This window comes from Rhodnius prolixus, unplaced genomic scaffold (assembly GCF_049639745.1).
Source record: "Rhodnius prolixus isolate KJV_2025 unplaced genomic scaffold, Rpr scaffold_4, whole genome shotgun sequence".
Classification (NCBI taxonomy): domain Eukaryota; kingdom Metazoa; phylum Arthropoda; class Insecta; order Hemiptera; family Reduviidae; genus Rhodnius; species Rhodnius prolixus.
In genome coordinates this window covers 2,937,834-2,956,653 of record NW_027411614.1, presented here as the reverse complement: position 1 = coordinate 2,956,653, position 18,820 = coordinate 2,937,834, and the positions used below count along the sequence as shown (strand labels likewise).

General features: G+C 31.0%; 1 protein-coding gene across 9 annotated transcripts in view; it reads right to left on the bottom strand.

The window, feature by feature from the left end:
- fws (Conserved oligomeric Golgi complex subunit 5 four way stop) overlaps positions 1-18,699 on the bottom strand; it is a 21,397-nt gene extending 2,698 nt beyond the window's left edge. For 2 of the 9 annotated variants that reach the window (XM_074132632.1, XM_074132631.1), the window contains exons 1-15: positions 18,559-18,699; positions 9,639-9,746; positions 8,076-8,200; positions 3,456-3,651; positions 3,000-3,142; positions 2,774-2,918; positions 2,468-2,583; positions 1,805-1,946; positions 1,610-1,733; positions 1,375-1,533; positions 1,168-1,301; positions 751-991; positions 558-671; positions 380-488; positions 65-268 (exon numbers count right to left, since the gene is read on the bottom strand). In XM_074132632.1, the coding sequence (XP_073988733.1) occupies positions 65-268; positions 380-488; positions 558-671; positions 751-991; positions 1,168-1,301; positions 1,375-1,533; positions 1,610-1,733; positions 1,805-1,946; positions 2,468-2,583; positions 2,774-2,918; positions 3,000-3,142; positions 3,456-3,651; positions 8,076-8,200; positions 9,639-9,746; positions 18,559-18,598 (2,100 nt within the window). In that variant the 5' untranslated portion in view covers positions 18,599-18,699. Of the gene's footprint in view, positions 1-64; positions 269-379; positions 489-557; positions 672-750; positions 992-1,167; positions 1,302-1,374; positions 1,534-1,609; positions 1,734-1,804; positions 1,947-2,467; positions 2,584-2,773; positions 2,919-2,999; positions 3,143-3,455; positions 3,652-5,850; positions 8,201-9,638; positions 9,747-12,370; positions 16,901-17,141; positions 17,695-17,986; positions 18,129-18,558 lie in introns of those variants that run through there. The other 7 variants (XM_074132633.1, XR_012459831.1, XR_012459832.1 and 4 more) reach the window with 7 other exon arrangements.
- Positions 18,700-18,820: the final 121 nt, after the last annotated feature.

Genomic DNA, 18,820 nt, shown 5'->3' with positions numbered 1-18,820 from the left:
TTTGAAAGTAAGCCGAGCAATTATTTAAGAAGGTTAATAAATATGTAATGAAAGACACTAGTACCTGATGTGGAGATGGTAACTCTGGTGGACCCCAAGAGAAAAGTAGAGTGATTGCGAGAGAGTACGGAATAACTTGGCCAAGAACTGGCGAAGATGCAATCTCATTAGGTGTAGCTGTGATCAATGGTCTCATAGAACGCAGCATACTATAGACAGATCCGAGTTCACTGAGGTGAACGCACAAAGGATTGATTGCATCCTCTAACTGTTAAGCAAAGATAATAACTTATTAGAGATTTCTCCTAAGAGAAGAAAAATTACAATATAGTACATACTGGGTAAAATAAATAGGAAATAATGTTATATGTTCCTGTACCGATTTAAAGTCAGCTAGTAGCTTTTTCCTGCCACATTCACTCAGTGGGCGAAGAAGACTGGCATTTCTTATAAACAACTCGATTGTTCTTGAGGCTACTTCACTGCAACTTTAAAAATGAAATAATTAAGTAAATAATTATTAGTAATTAAAACAATATTTCAGAATTAAAACTTACGACTGCGTGACAAGAATCTGATTATGAAATGGTGACAAATACGAAGTCACTGCTCGAGATATGAATGCCTGTAACTCCCTCATGTAAAGTGAACTTGAACCATTAAATTCGTTGCTAGAATATAATGAGAAAAAAAATATGGATTTAAATTGAATGCAATTAATTTTAAAAAAGTTAAAATGGCAACCCTTACATATTATAGTCCTCATTGTGCATGGTTAGCAATATGGATTCTATAGCCACAAGTATCGAAGCAAGAAGAGGATTCAATATTTGCTGAGTTAATAAATGTCCTGATTCTAGAGCTGAATCAATACTAGATGTAACATTCTTATTTAGCCCTAAGTTAGTAATTACTCCCTTAGTTTGCTCGCACATGTAATTGACAATATTGGCTATATTTACATTTAAATCCTGACTTACGGTTGGAGATTCTGAAAAGTATAAAGTAATCAATTTAAAAAATCATTCGCTCCCAGGGAATAAAACCAATGTTCATCCATTGAAAAATAGAGTCTGTAATTAAAGAAATTATATACAGAAAACATAACTTTAAAACTTTAATACTATTGCAATACTTAATCTTGTTAGAAACAAAAAAAAATCTTACCAATTACTTGGGTAGCATCAGCAGTGTTCACAAGCATTTGTTCACCCTTCTGGCAGAATAAAGACACTGCTTTAGATACATTTCTGGCCACAGGTATGGCTAGTGCTTGGTCAACGAGAGAGACGCTAAGCTCACTGTTCCAAAATAATAACAATAATATTTCTTTGTTATGTTTAAAAAAAAATAAAAATTGTAGTCAATAAATACCTCGAAATTGTCTTTATGAAAGCATCCACTTTGTCGGTAGATGGCGGTTCGGGCGGTACAAGAGGTTCACCTTCTGGAAACATTTCTCGAACACAGTCCAAAACTAACATTACTGACCTACTAAGATAGGCAGTTTCAAATTGTCTCACACATTTACCCCTACAATTTCGTTTCATTTTAAAATTACCTGCTTGATATGAGTAATACATTCTTTTATCAAAAAATAAAATCTTACATTGATGGAAATATTTGCTTAGAATCGCTTGGGTTTAAAGTTTTTAACTTTTTATGCAAATCAAGATGTAACCTTAGTAGTTTAGGATATTCACCTTCTAAGGCTTGTTTCATATACGAAGAGCCTGAGTGGAAAAAACAAGATTTACAACGTTTAACTACAGAAATATAAAACAAAGTTATAATGTTTACGAACCTTTCGCAGCAGAACTTAAGTGCTTTGCCAATAAATCATCAATCTGACTCCAGAAAACACTGGCTATGTCTGAATGATTTTCATTAGCTGTAACGCCACTGTAGCTAACTTTATTATTTAGCACTTGCTGGATTACGGACATCTACATTATAAATCATTAAGTTTAATTATTTTATAAAATGAAGCAGAATAACCAAAAAATTTGAGCATATTAATCATTGACATTTGTATTAAAAATGAAAAACACGATGATTGCAAATTTGTCATAATTTTTTTGCCAAACTTTCGACTTAGGTCATCTACAGAGATCACACTTATTATCAGCAATAATTTGCTTTACATTAACAATAAAGATTGGTGTGTGTCTTTTTTCCTGAGTGTTTAGATACTCCATTTTTAACATTAGAGTTGGTGTATCTTCAGTCAGTTAGGACCAGTTATGTTGAGAGTATGTAAAAAAAATACATATAATTTTTAAAAAGCCCTGAATATGACCTAGGTCGAGAGTTTGGCAAAAAAACAAAAAAATCAATAAAGAATTGTGTCTTTAATTGGAAATAGACTTTCTTCATTTTATATTTCTCCCTTCTTCAGTGATCTTAGCGACCATGTTGAATAACAACACCAACTATTCATTGTAATTTAAAACTAGAAAATTCAAACCTGAGCACACATTGTGTAAACAGTGCTTAAGGCATTTTCCCATGCTGACCAGAGTTTATTTCGAAAATTCTGGATATTCGCTGGAATATTTATGCCAGATACTCTGCCAGCACCGCCTGAAAATTTTCAACTGCATCATTACATGATACATTGATTTATTTATGCTTAATTAAGCTAATCAAAAACCTTTTATTAATAAATTTAAATAAAGTAGAATAGGATGTCTTTTTTCTTTAGACTTTTTACTTTAAAAAAATACTTTTTTACATAGATGAGATAATAGTTATTAGTGAGAAATAAAATTACCTCTAGTAGCTAATGGAACCAAATTATTCATGTCCAAAGCATATTTTATACTATGCTCGACATGTTCCACTGCTTTATCCATGAGTCTGTTGACTTCTTTTTCAGCAGTATCTAACTTCATCATAATTTCAATTCCTATTCCCACCTACACACAATGAGTGAGTAGCTATTATTAATTAATGTACCCAACAAAATTGACTTCCATGAAAAGAACCCTAATACACACCTGTTCTTCATTTAACGACTGCAATCCTTGTTCGACAATCTTTGATGCTTGTTGTTCAACAGAAGCAGTTTCTTTTTTTATTAATCTCTCTTCAGTGTCCAGAATCTCTAATCCAGAGAGATCAACATCACGGTATAATTCACCTGAATAAGGTAAATGTTTATTAATGGGCTTTGCAGTAATGTAATCAATGCAATTTGATTAAACTATAACCAAAAAAAAAGCGATCATTTCTATAAATATCAAGAAGAAATTAGAAAACATTAGAATTAAGAAGTAAATTTGTAAACAAGAACACTCAATTATTTGATACTCTAAACAAGTTACCTACCTGTACTTACTGTAACCAAAATGTAACTTGTAGTTATTTTAAAGTTTCAGAAAAGAATAGAAACTTCTTCAGCTTGTAACTAAGTAGAATAAAAGGTTTTTGTTGAAAATTACTTATCATCTTACCCAATTCAGAAATTATATGAGCTGCTCTTAATGGTTCTAGCCCAGGTAGTCTTTTAACAAGTTGCTGAATCCTAGCAACTCTTCTTAATAAATCAGTTGTTGCATGCAATCTTGTTAATACTAGGGTTTGTGATTCCAAACGTGTGAATGGTTCAACCACCTTTAATCTTACCCTTTCTACAGAACTCACCAAACTCTAAAAAGCCATAATTTCTATTATTCTACAAAAAAAAAAATATATATATATATATATGTTCCTTTGATATTAAGAGTAAAAAAATACACAAATAGACATCACTTTCATCCTTTTATTCACTGAATTGTGATGGAATTGGTTTTTTCTGTATTCAAAGCTAGGTATTCACAATGCGGCCCAACAACAAAACCCAACGCTTAAAAGTATTTTTAAGAATCAATAGTAACATTAAAAAAATCATTTTCAAAAATTTAAAAAAAAAAATAGCAAGTATAGGGAGGAAAGTGGAGGTAAAAGATGGAGAAAAATGGTCTTTTTCTTGGGAATTTTTATCATTTCATTTGCAACCCCATCTTCCGCAAAGATGTCCATTTTCACACGGTAACAAAAACGAAAAAGAATTCGACCGTGAGATCTATTTCGTTACGTTTTTAGCCACTTTTAAATGTTCTTAAAGTATACAAATATATTTAACGCCTTAAAATTGAAAATAATCTGTTACCTTTAGTGAAATGTTCTTTAAACAAATTTTGACCCTCGCATCTTACTTTTATTTTTCGTTTGTTCAGTTTGAATTTATATTTATATATCATTACATAAATCTTCATCGAAGTATAAAACGTCACCCATACAAGGTGCAACATCCCACTAATAATCTGTTAATCTATTTTCGTTCAATTTTGTGATAAATCTACTTTCTTTTTTTCTAATGACAAAGTTTTCTTTCTAGTCATCACAACGGATGTTAGAACAAAACATAATTTTTGTTGGGCCGTAGAAAAAAAACAAGATGTACATCCCTGACGTAAAATGTTCTCTCACAATCTATTTTTTTACATCCTGCCAATTTTAGTCCTTTTTCATTGGCTATGACCCAATGAGATTATACTCAACAAGATTGTTGTCAGTGAACCTAATAAAAATAATGCAAATTTATTTAGTTCATGATTCAATTTATATTTAGTAATTTTCTGTTAAGAATAAGTCAACTTTATCCAAAGTGAGAAACAAGAAGAGATTCAACTCGTTCGACGCATGCCCCTTTAAGTAAGAGATTCTTTTGTTTCATATAGTAAAGTAATGCGTCATTTTGCTTACTTAACTGTAGTCTTTATCAGCTGTTAAATGCTTTTTTATTTATTTTTTTTAAGAAGGCAAATACATATCCATGTTTAAACGAAATGCTAGGCAAGAGATTTGGTAAGTGGATAGTGAATTGTAGCCCCACGCGTATGGCTCTCGTTAGATATTCTGTCTTAGCCATTACAGAGCACTACAAGATAATGGGTGTTTTAACGAGAGAACACTGTTCGGAGGCCGACAGTGCATTGTGCAGGCCCATAATTATTCTATTTGTGGGCTAGATCTGTGCTTCATTTTGTTGATGTTACCATTATTCTAAATGCCAAATTAGCTGGACGATTACGGGCATGAATCACAAAGATAAAACAGGTTTTATGGTACTGGCTTAGGTTCTCGATTTAGGCAATAATTTTATAAGTTAACGATAATCATATAATATCTTCTTTGTGATATCCAGACTATAAAACTGAATAATTATTTCTTATTTTTGTACTGCGAACGAAATTATCGATAAGTAATAAACGATAAGTAATTTAGTACACGAGAACGACGCTCCTTAAAAAATAAAACAACCTAACAGACCTTTTGTGACTAAAATAAATATAAAAAAATGGAAAAACTGTGGTTAAGTAGACAAGGTTTATAATAATAATAATAATGCTCTTTGCAGAGACAAAAGCTATTTTCTTGTAATAATCACAAGCTTAGGATATATTATATCTTACTTCAATTGAAGATCAAAGATTACTACAGCCCAAAACTTGATTGTTTTACTTAAACAATACGTACTCAATAATAATCGACTCGCAAGTTTTGCATTTGACTGTAACAGTGCTACCTCAGTGAAAAATTAACTTCTATACATTCTGAAAACCAGAATTTTAGATTATAATTTTGGTTTCAACAAAAATTATATGTTCTAATTTGCTTGGATAGTATCCTCTTATTTCCGAAGAATAATAAAAAAAATCAGCAAGCAAAAGGGCTCAAAAAATTAAGTATAACATCTCGGAGAGTCGGAAGACTCTCTTGCTCAAGGGTAAACTCATAGTTGGAAATCAGAATACGAGTAGATCGTCTCCCGGTAGATCGTACACCAGAAAAAAATAAAACATCTAAAAACAAAAAAATTATTATTGTTCTTGTATTGTAAATACAATGCAGTCTTCTATTTATCCAAATATTTTTTGTGCATTATAAGGAAGCCAGGTTAGAGACAAAATATGTGTATATACACAATATATATACATGCACATTTTAGAAAAGAAAAATAGGAATACATGATATTTATAGTTTTTGAAAAAAAAACAGGAAGTGAGATCAAGTTTATGAATAAAATTCAATACACCAAGCAACAGAAAAACTTGCTTACAGTTTTCAAACTTACATGCCTATAACATTAAAATTCGTTAAGTATCTACAAATTTTATTTGACCCCTTTTTTTTTTTAATGGAATTCACTTAATGAACTAAGTATTATGAAGTACACAGTCTTAATGTAAGCGTTTTTCGCTCTTTTCTTTTTAAAGTTAATAAAAAACATTAATTTTTACAATCATACAATATTTTATTTAAGGCTACACATTGGTCCTAACTTATTATAATCTAGGAATACTATACATTAAAAATTTATAAGTAGGCATTTTAGAGGCTAAAAACATTTTAATACACATTACACAATAATAATATTTTATAACTAAATTCAAAGCTGAATTTATTTAGTAGTGTAATAAAATTGTTATCAATCTCACAGATTTAAAGTTTACAATTTTACAATAAAAACAAAAAACAAAAAGTCTGCTTTTCATTTCATTGGCATTCGCGCAAGAGTCTAAAAACGAAATAAAAATGTGATGTAGCTGGTTTTTTTTGTCAAAAAATAAATAAATCGTATATTGAAAATATCGTAGAACTCAACCTTAAATAACTAAGAAATAATTATTATATAACTAAGTATTATAATAATTAATTAATAAAAAAAAAAAATAGTTTCATGGTCGGTAACATGAGGATGAAGTAACAATGGCTAGTGCGAGGTAAACTCTTTTCAGAATAGAGACTGAAGAATAGAAATCTAATTGCAAATACTCTTGCACTCAAGAATAATGAATCTCTTGATTGATGCACTTTGCCTGCAGTGTGTGTGTATCCAAGCATATCATGACTGGATACGAGGCTATAAGAACAATGCAAGAAGTGGATATTCAATGAGACGGTAGCTGTAAAACCTTTATACAGGGTTAAGATACACTGAGACAGAGATAGATCGTGTCCTTTAAATTCTTAGATCATATCGTCTTAGAAAGATACTGAGTGTATTTAGATTCTGATCAAGAAACTTTATCTGGGTAGTTGTTGCAATTTCAAGATCTACAAATATAAACGAAAGACAAGAGTTCGATGTAATTTCACTCAAATTTTTATCTCTCATATAGAATACTGTGCCTGACGAAACTGTTAAGAATATGCCACAAGCAGGAGTTGGATTCCAAGTTCTTGTAGGACTGCAAAAAAGTACATAGTCCTGGACACGATAGGATGTTAGAATCTTTCTTAACATATAATCTGATAAATTTTTTTTCTTTGTTCGGTGGGATTGGAGTTAATCTTCCCCTAGCTGACTTTATTAAAAAATAAAAAGAAAATAATACAACAAACAGCTCTATTATTAAATTAATGATTAAGAAATAAAGTATAGGAGAATATAATATGTGTACATATTGCTTTAAAAAAAAACAAAAAGCTAATGGATAAAAATTTGTATACATACTTCTTCTTTAATTTATATGTTAAAAATTGCCTTATATTTAAAAAAAATAAAATATGATAATGAATTGAAATAATTTATAACTAGCATTTTAGGAACGCATTTTTTTTTAAACAATAAAAATACTTTGGGAAAGATCCCTCACTAAATTTAAGTAGAAATTTATTTAAAGAGAAATAACATTTAAAATATAGTTGTATTAAATTTTACAATTAAAATGCAAGCCTTTCTTGTATTTTCATGGACTAAAACCCAAACAAGTTTCAACTTATATAAATTGAACCTAGAAAAATAGTTGAATTTTCGAACAAAATCTTACATAATTCAATACTCCAATATTATAAGAAGTTATATTTTAAATTAGACGGCCATGAAAAATATCTCTGCTTTTTAATTATTGTGTCATAAAATTAAAAGCTTACATCACATGAATAAAATGATATAATAGTAATAATTTTGAAAAATTATTAATTTGGAATTTTCTTTTGGAAAACCAAAGAAAGAAAGTAAGAAAATTTTATCTTATAATTACTATATAATGACGAATGTTTTCATTCGTAAAATTAGACAGTACCTGTACATGAATGTGCATTATAGAAAGAACTCCTTGTAATTTTTCAACCCATGTTGCTTGCGACACCAAATCTTCATGTTTATCCAAAACTTGTTTTTGTAATTCTTTGTCAAGTAAAGCGATTCCTAATGAGCAAAAAAAGGGAAAATGTTTTCTTTTCTTTTCTAAGTAGGGGCAACAACTTTATGACTAGATTTAAAGATAGAAAATGTAAAAAATTGTTTGAAGCCTGAGGTGAAAAAAGAAGATGCGTATTTGTTTCTTCTTAATACCAATTTTACTTTATACCATTTAAAAATTTACGTGTCCCAAATACAAAGTAAAACTTCTTCAGGGATCTTGGCATCCTTACGGATATTCCCCTCTCCGAAAAAAGAACATTTACAAGGACATAGCCAACGCTAATATAAACAATAATTTGGGTTCAGCGAATCCACTGGCAAACTAAAGCTCATCACCACACAAACCACTCACTCACATACGTATTTAACATTTCACAGACGCCTAATTTTATTCATATTAAACACTGGTACATTAGGAGCCACAATGGATCTTTAAGGTGACGGTTGGTTCGTGGCTTACAGCCATTCCTTTTTATAGCCAACGACAAAGTTAATTTCACAGCAATTTATTTTAGTTATTTGTTTCATAAAACGAATTATTGCCTCGCGCTGAAAAAGGGTGATTGACATTGACAGCAAGAACATACAAATAGGATGGATTAGATCTGGACAAAATGCATAATGCTGCATTATTGCTGTAATAAGCATCTGATTGGTTGACATCTTTGAAATGATACAATCTGATTGTCGTTTAAAATCGTGAGCATGATATTACTTGCACTTGCAACAAAAATCAGTGCATTCCTTCTCAAATAATGCACATAAATCTGTTGCAAAACATCGCATTTCTGTATAACTTCATCCTTTTATCTCGAACCTGGAACTTTAGTAAAGTCCTTGATATTATTAAGGTAGTGAAATTAGGTGATTTCGGTTGAGAACAAAATGACAAAGAAGATGGTGTAAAAGTTACAGTGGTAAACAATTTTAAAATTTCAATAAAGACTTGGGTCTATCTTTGTGGATAATTCATGTAGAATCTACAAACTTTCGCTTAGCCAGGAATTGCTAAAAGTGAGCGACCAATGAAATGAAAAACTGCTTTTAAAGCAAGTCTAGAAATCGTGCATCATTTGCACAGAAAATATTCTTCTCTGTTTCAAGATCTGGATCTGAGAGTCCAGCCCCTTCTGATAGTGGGCGTCCACTCAGAAGTAATCAACGCGAAAGTTATCGCCTCCGAAAAAAAATCAGATAACATGGGAAAAATGACGCTCGCTCTTCAGTTACTAATTAGAGTGGATTGGAAAAAACCACTTGTAGACAAAATCGTTCTTTTGACATACCATTTTATCTATCACAAAATGATCAAAGATATGTATGTATATCTTTACAAAAGACCTAAAGGTTTATTGGAAGTTTACTTAAAGATTATTGAAAAGTTTCAATAATGATCAAGATTACTCATTGTTAAAAAAAACAACAAAAATTAAATTCTTACCATTCGATAGTTTTGATAATTGCTCTGAAACAGAAATAGTTTGACAAATAGTATTGTTTAATTCTTCGCCAGGGTTTTCCAATTTCTGTACAAAATGTCGCAAAAATTCTGCAAGCAAAATAAAAAATACAACTTGTCAATCACAAATTTCATAAAAATAATAATTAACAAACACTATATTTAAAAAAACCTAATTAGTTAAATATATTAATATTCACCGTGGAGATACTGATAGAAAATGTAATTGTTTAACTGTCTGTAAAAAAGTTTTTAAATTCTTCTTTTTTTTTGCCCATTTCAGAAAAATTACACAGTTATCTTAAAAATACATAATCACAAGTATTTGAAGAATCAGGGGAAGGATAAGAATAATGGTTGAAGAAATCAAATTAGTATTTTTTTCAAATAGATTTTTTGATTGAAGGGATTTAAAAACAACCAATTTTACAATGCATTTTATTAAAACGGGACGGTAGTTAATAACTTTTTCTAAATTTAATGTATCTTTAATAACGTATATTAATGAATTATATTTTTTTTAAATTAACAATTTTTAAATTAATTAAACATAAAATGTTCTTCCTTTGAGAGCATCCAATTAAAATGAGCGAGATTTGTATTGTAATGAGTAGAATAAAAATGTAGTAATGTTCAAAATTGGTTTAGGATTGATTCCTGGAGTTATTATTCAGCTTCAAAATTTTCAAGGATTATGGCAAGGATTAAATGCAGAAACAGAGAGTAGATATTGCATTCTTATTGTTAACCAATGTGCCTGTCATAATCAATTTTTGTATTTTTTCCAAGAAGGAATACGATCACTTATATGGTGGTATCAATATGAAGACTTGTTTGCAGACATGAGAAAGACGTAGAAAACAACACGCCAAAGATTCAAAAATTCATTCAACAAAATAATAAAGTTTCCAAGAAGGAATACGATCACTTATATGGTGGTATCAATATGAAGACTTGTTTGCAGACATGAGAAAGACGTAGAAAACAACACGCCAAAGATTCAAAAATTCATTCAACAAAATAATAAAGTTTCCAAGAAGGAATACGATCACTTATATGGTGGTATCAATATGAAGACTTGTTTGCAGACATGAGAAAGACGTAGAAAACAACACGCCAAAGATTCAAAAATTCATTCAACAAAATAATAAAGTTTCCAAGAATTATTACAATTCTCTGCCTTCAGAGTCAGGTTCATCAAGCACATGTAAAGATGATGACATCCTAGATATCTTTCTTTTTCAATTAATGACACTTCCCTCCTTTGGACAGCATTCTTCGTTACAGATCACACTGTGTGCTTCTAAGAGGTTTCTAAATTGAAAAAAATTTGAGGCCAGCCAACTGGCCAACTGAATCCAGATAATCTGCACTCTAAGTACCCAGTGTTCTGCGAAGATTCTATTGTACACTAAATCCCTCGACTGCAGGGTAAATTAAATTAAAAATCAAAGTAAATATTATGGTTCCAAACACTTCAGGCAATAAATTATGAAGAGATGAATATTTTACAACTGATTAAAGTTAATTTAGCTCTTTTAAACACAAATAACCTCCTGATGAATACAGTGGTATTCATACTTCGAGCAAGATTTGTTTAATATTTTCTTAGTCAGATACAAAAAAAAAAACCTCATAATGATTATTTCAATCTTCAATGAACAGCTTAGTGTTTATGGGCTGAAGTCAACCTCTACAAGATCCTGATTGAAATCAACTCTGAAGAAGAAGGAAAGTAGGAAACTACAAGTACTTAAAAAAAAACTACTTTAAAGAAAAATTTTCATCGAACTTTTGTTAACTGAATTTTGGACCAAATTATTTATTTCAAGTACCCAAAATATAAGTAATTTGATTTGATTGAACTTATGAAATTTAATTTTTACTTACGAAAAAAAAATTGCCTTGTTTTTAATATTTGAAATGATTATTTCTTACATTAGGAGAAAATATCTGTCACTAAAAAATAACCCAATAAAGATGACATCATTTAAAGTAAATTTAGTAAAACAGACACTTCAATTTTAGGTAACAAACTAAAGTTAGACAGGCAAATTTAATTGGTTAAAGCTCAAAAAAAAAAAATGCAGTAGAGAAATTATTGAATGCGAGATAAAAGGTTAAAGAAAATTGAAAATATGATTTGAGAGTAAAATTTTAGAACTGATATTACGATGAGTACATTATTAATAAATAAAAAAACTTTCTACACTCTCAAATCTAGCCTTTAACAACCCAAAACACCCGATAAATTTTTGGAGACTACAGAAGGTTTTCATTTATGAGTAAGCAAACTGAAAAATAAGTTTGATTAGGAAACTATCAAGTCAATTTCGAATTTGACAGGAAACAATTGCAAGAACTGTTATAAAATTAAGAAATCTAAAAATTAGCAGCCAATTATGTCATTCTGGAATTATTAGGAACTTCAAGTGGATAGCTTAATTTCTTTAGTTTCTATGTCAAAAATAATTTTTAAATCTGTACAGAGGATAATGTTATAACTGATTTAAGTTACTCTTAACATAGTTCCATAGATCTCAAGGGATCTCCATCTCAAGGAAAAATTTCTTTAACATCTTCAAATTATAAATAAACTATTTAATTTACAAATACAAAAAAGAAGGCAGTTTAGAATAAATATATTTTAAATAAAAATAAAACATTTCTACAGTTTTTGTACAAAGAAAGCTTAAATCATGTTTTATACTCACAAGATAAATTCTACGATAATGGATCTGCTTCGTTAATTGAACTAAACTCTTGAACATTGCCACCTTCACACAGCTTGCAGACAAACACATCCTCCTCAGTAACATTTGTCAGGTCAACACATTTCATATGGAACCACTTGCCACATTTTCCATCACACTGTACCCAGCCTACGGACTCATCTCCGGGTAGTACACAATTCCCACCAGATGCACATGCTTCGCCAGGTTCATGCTCTTCCACAGTCAAACCTTCCAGTTTCATATCTCCGGACGTTCCTTTCTTTATAGTATTTTTTCTCTGCGCTAATCTCCTTATTTTATTACTTAACTGAGGAAGAGGACTGGAAGTTTGTTTTTTAATTTTTACTTTAGATGATAAAATAGAGTTCTTCATTTTGAGTTTTTGTTTCATAGGTGTTTTTTTAACACCATCTAATTTGCTTTCAACATTAATATTACGATCTACCACATAAACTTTAAGATTCTCCACTGCGGTAGGTCCAGTATCTGGAAGCATCCCTGACTTGGAAGCATCAATAAGTATCCATAACTGAGAACTCTCCACAGTAGTTACCTCATAGGAATCACCAATCATCATAATCTGTCGCAAATTTAGAAGGGACTCTCTATTAATTTCAATAAATGTATTGGTTTTAGAAGGAGATTCCAACGGTGAAGTCTCCAACTTATTAAGATTATCAAAAGAACGAGTTATTAAATTACTTGGTTTTCCTACTTTTTTCATTTCAAAAGCACACTTTCTCTTCATTGCAGTTATAATTGCATTTAGGGACACTATCATTTCTGGTGTACTTAACGCAATTCTAGCTTCTCTCTGCCATCTTTTAACTTTATTAACAAAATGTCTCAGTACAAAGTACTCTGGAATTTTAATTTTCAACTTCTCAGCCGAAGAGAGTAAATTATTAATTTCCATCAATGTAGGTCTTTTAGTTCTAGTACATAAAGAGCACACAACTTTGGCCCTAAATCCATAAATATATGATTTCACAACGTTTTCATCTACTCTAAAACAAGAATTATGGTATGCACTTTGACACAATTCGCATATTATGATTTCACCAGCAATAATCCGTCCACACATGCAAACTATGCCAACGAATTCTGAATTTGCTCTTTGCGCTAAATTATCTAGTCTAAGTTTAAATAATGATTTTGTTTGGGTGCTGGAAGCGGATTTATAGTGAGCCCTTGAAAAATTTACCTCCCCTTCGACGATCATATTCTCCAATAAAACTATATCTTTCTTCTTGAAGTAATTATCTCGTGATACAAACTTCCTAGGCCACAATGCTTGCAATAGTGTATAAGGACTCCTTCTCTTTAAAAAGAATCTAGATGCTAATGATTTCCAAGATTGTACTTTCTTAATATTTTCTTCAAACTCTGCAATACCTGAAACTTTAAACGGAAATGCTTGACTTCGAGAAAGAATTTCTGCTAAAACATTAGTAGTAAGAACAACTTCTCCTTTCAGAACTGCCAATATCTTCTCTTGCAAAGACTTCGCCATCTCTAGATTACTTACAGCCTCTGAAGGTATATTAGGTAATAAGTTAATAGTATCGTGTTCTCGTTCTACATCTAATTCTATTATCTTCTCCTTATTTTTGTTTAATTGACTAGCAGCAACTGATTCTTTCATCTTTATTAATGCCTTCTTTTTCTTCCCAAAAGGTTGTGAAAGCGGAAGAGATTCAGATTCTTTAATTAAGCCATCTAACAATACAAAATCAACGACACTATCATTTTTAGACAAAATGGCATTAGACTTGTCTAACCACTCCTTCTCTCTTAGTCTTTCTTGCAAGATTGGTAATTCTTTAAATTCTAAGTTGATAGACTTCATCCAACTAACGCAAACTGAAATTTTAGAAGTTTTAACATTTCTGAATGTAAGGTTTTTATTCGCTATTCGCTGAATATGTTTTGCTCTATTTAATAACTGTTTGATTGCAGGAGTCTCCATCAGGGCACATGGTAAATTATCCATTTCTCTGGCAAACATAGCCAATTCTTCAACAGTGATTCGTCTTGTTTCGTTTCTTTTCCTAGCATTACTTAAAATTGTTCGAGCTAAAGCAGACACTTCAATACATTTGCTAACTTGATAATGAAGTATTGATATTATGTCATTCCTTGGAAATTCTTTGTCATTTGCTTCTATTAACAATTCTGTTAATTCACAAAGTGTAATCTTTGGTTTTCTATTACCTGAGAGTGCTTCTTCTACACGAGCTAACCATGTATTAAATTTTAACGTCTTATTTTCTAAAACCATTAACATATTTGCTAGTTCGTCTATCTGGTATTCATATTTCATTATATAAACACTGTACGGACACCCGCACAAATCACTTACATGCTCTAAACAAACAAGTCTAGTTTCATCGCATGGACAAGTCACACCTGACAGAAAACAAGTGGTATTACAAATCGCACACTGTCTCTCATCATCAGGAAGATCTTCAAATTTGGTCTTCACAGCTTTATACACACCTTGCTTGGTAATAATTTGCCGACGTTTTCTTTCAGCGTTTAACATAGCTTTCCCATCATTTATTGTTGCCCAGGCTATATTGCCATCCAATTCGTCTGCCATTAAGGCCATTTTACAAACTAATTCATCATGGGAGAAAACACAAGGCCTGCCAAGAGATGAATAATGACTAATGCATTCTCTTCCGATGGCCAACCAATCATATGGCGCAAAGTTACATGCCTCTGCAAAATTAAATCCTTGATTGAATCCTGCGTGATAAGCTCTTGGAAATGTAATTACAAATTCACCTTCTCTCTGATCCGTTCGATAAACTGGTACTCCTGCTGCCATAATGTCATTTGGATTCATTATTGTTACAAGTTGATGTAATATATCTGGTTGGGATTCGAACAATTCAGGCGCTGCATTTTTCATTGCTTCTTCAAATTCCTCAGCCATGCTACCAGAAACTCCGTACCATGTTTTTGGCTCACCTAAATGTAAATAATTAATAGAATAACTCCAATGATCTTCATTATGCCAACAAAAGGTAGCAAAACACATACCAGCATACATCCAAGGTATTTTCATGCCAGAAATATCCGCGCTAATATGTCTTAAAACCGATGCTTTCAAAACTGGCAAATTATTGAGATTCCAAGAAGATTCTGCATATTTATTAAATATTTCAGTGTCAATACCATTAATATTTGAAGTTTTACCTTTTACTGGAAATCCTGAACCATGGTCTATCACGTGTAAATCTGCACCGTATTCAACAGTCACTGCTTCTTCTATTGATGATACAACTCGCCAAAATTCATCTTCAACTTTTTGAGTAGGGACTAGAGTAGGATTTATCTTAAAATATTTTCGTTTGAATCTGTGTGCCATTTCTCTAAATTCGGTTAGTGTGTACTCTTTTTCAGCTTGAGCAAATCCAAATTCTTCTAAAGGTTTACAAACATCAATTGCTACACATTTAGGGCACTTCCAATCTCCAACAGGTTTTTCTAATAACGGTGGAAATAGACACTTAGCATGATAACGATCTTCACAAGAAACACATGTAACTAATGATTCTTCTATATCACCATTACAACAACTCTTACACATATATTTGGCTAAAGGGTCGAATTCGTAAAGAATTTTTTTCCCTCTCGTTCTTGTTTTCATTGTTTTCACTGGCCCATCAAAAACTGCCATTTTTGGTCCAGGACCCAAAAATTTTAAACTTTTTAATTCTCTAAAAGCTGCTCCTTTACCATCATCAGAATCATCCATACGACACAACTGTTTACTTAGCTGGAGCCCCGCTCTATTATCTCCATCTTCCCGATCTATATGCATTTCACTTTTTTCATCGTAATATGAGTGGTTGTTAGACTTATGTTTCTCATTTTTCTCTTGTTGGGATATGAGAAATGGCTGCAGCAAGTGCTCATAATGTAACTTCAAGGAAGTAGGAGCACCTTTACCAATGAAACCCATTTTTATAGCTATATCATTCCATTTTCTTTCTTTATTTACACATTCAATGCCCCCTTGGTCTCTAACACAGCGGTGGAGAGTGTACAAGTCAAGAGGCGTTTTTTCAATTAAAGGGATTTGAAATGTTTTACCTCTACTGGCAAAAAATTTTGTCAACTGATCAATAAAATACAGCTTTATGCGAGTTCTGGCCTCAAGTTCATTAATTCTCTGAATTCTGGGTGTGAATTTTAACTTATCCATATCAAGTACAAAGGGTGACTTCCACCCATTAGGAGGGATGATTTTACAGATACCACATTTTTCTGCTAGTGGCTTAATGCTATTTATATAATGCAAAGGATTTTCAAATTCTTCAATTGTAGGCCTGAATACTGGAGCTTCGGGTGGTGGATGAAAAACAAACTTTGGTTTTCCTTTGCGGGGTGTGGTTTTAACTTGTTCTTTTGGGCGTGATTCCATATTTAAAAAGTGAGTTAAACTCTCTTCCTTCGCGTTATTATATAAGGGTACGTCAAATTCATTTATAACAAGGCCTAAAAAAAAAAAAAAAAAAATATAGGAATTCTATTATTACAATTTTTAAATCTAAGTCTTTAGTTTATAAAGGCAACTATTTTTACATTAATAACATTTTTTAAAAATTTCAAAATTAAATTAAAAAAAAAATAACCCAACAATTCATTGTCATGCTAATCCTAAATTAATTCAACAAAAAACGGAAATAATTTTGCATCACTTTATAAATAAGTACTTCGTAAGTGCAGTTATACCTACCTCTACTATAAAAATAACATTTTCTATTTAAAAAAAAACACTTTTGGCTAAAACAAGTAGGAAGTAGAACTTTTGCAAGAATGTTACAAAAAAAGATGCATAAAGCATCAACATGGCGACATTACTGTTAGATGAAACTAATTGAGCCTGTAAAGACTTTTTAAGTACGTTCGAAATAGAAATGGGTCGAGCAGGCCTCCGTGTTAAAATTAATTAATTTTATACATATATCTTAATTTTTTTTTTTTTTTTGGTGGATAGAAGGTAAAACAGAAATTAGAAGAAAAAAAAAAAGAATTAAAAAGTTCAAAAAATTAAAAGAAAAGAGTTATGTGGGTAGCGTGCAAATGCAAGACTTCACTATGGCTGCTTGGCCATATGATCACGTAAAGAACTCAATTACCATTCTCTACACCAATCTTACGGGTTCTTAATTTTGTTTTTCTATTACCAATGAAAAATATTAGAAATGACATCCAGTTTAAAAATTTATCTTGTATCCAATAAGTACTTTATCCCCATTAACCAAAGTTGCACGAAAAGATGAAACGGTTCAATTAAGCGATTCTAAAGCAGAAATGTCTAATTATTTAATTTATACCTCGGGCCAAGCAAAATTAAGAAAAACTTTTTTTTTAAGAAAAAATTTCCCCAGAAAAATTTACTTTCAAATTACTTACAAAAAAACAAAATACTAAAAAAATTGAAAAACTCGCTTTTATTGGAAGGACTTTAATAGGCAGATATCCAAATAAAGTCATAATAAAAAGTAAAGAAAAAAAATAAAATTCAAAACCAATAATTTCAAGAGAAAGTATAAATGCTAACATAATAAAGTATCTCACCAACATATTTCTCCAAAGAAAACGAAGAAAATCTCAACAGTACTAGTGAAGGACCCCTTAATAGTCAGATGGTTCAGGGGGCTATGCGCATCATACAAAATGACTAGAATGGTCGGTCCGCTTTCCCTATCGGTTGCTTTTGTAAAAGGCGAAATAATACATCAAAAGCGCTTTTTATCTCAATCACATCACACTTTCGCACATTAATGCTGATAAAACAGTAAATGCAGCGACAAAATTTTACTTTAAAAATCGACGATCAGCATAATATTAAACGTGGAAATAATCTTTACCATGGGAGCACCAATATGGGTGTATTTTTTAAAAAACTGTTTTTCTAAACTTATTTCGCGAAAATATTGAAAATCAATTACAATAATTAACCTATTGTTTACTATTTTCTATTTCACGTAAATTCGAGTATTTTCTGATCATGAATCCCCACGAGTGAACTTTCAATATAACGCTGATTTGTAAATAATTTAACAGAAAAATTTAAGCAAAGGCAAATACAATTTGGGCTTGTAACAAAAAACACACAAAAAAAAAATGGAAATAAAATCAATAATTACCGTCATTTTTTATGGAACTCAGCACATCCAAAGAAGACATTTTATACTTTTGTCACTATGTAAAACTTCGCTAATAATGATAAAAACTTTAAACTTTAATTTACGGGTTTGATAATTTAAAATATGGAATAAAAAAACACTAGAGTACACATTCAAACAGTACTAGAGGAAACAAAGCAGTAGGAAGGTTACACAATTCTGCCATTAAGGTTACTGTATTCCCAGCTCAAGAAGACTTTCTGTGTTAAGTTATATTTTTTAT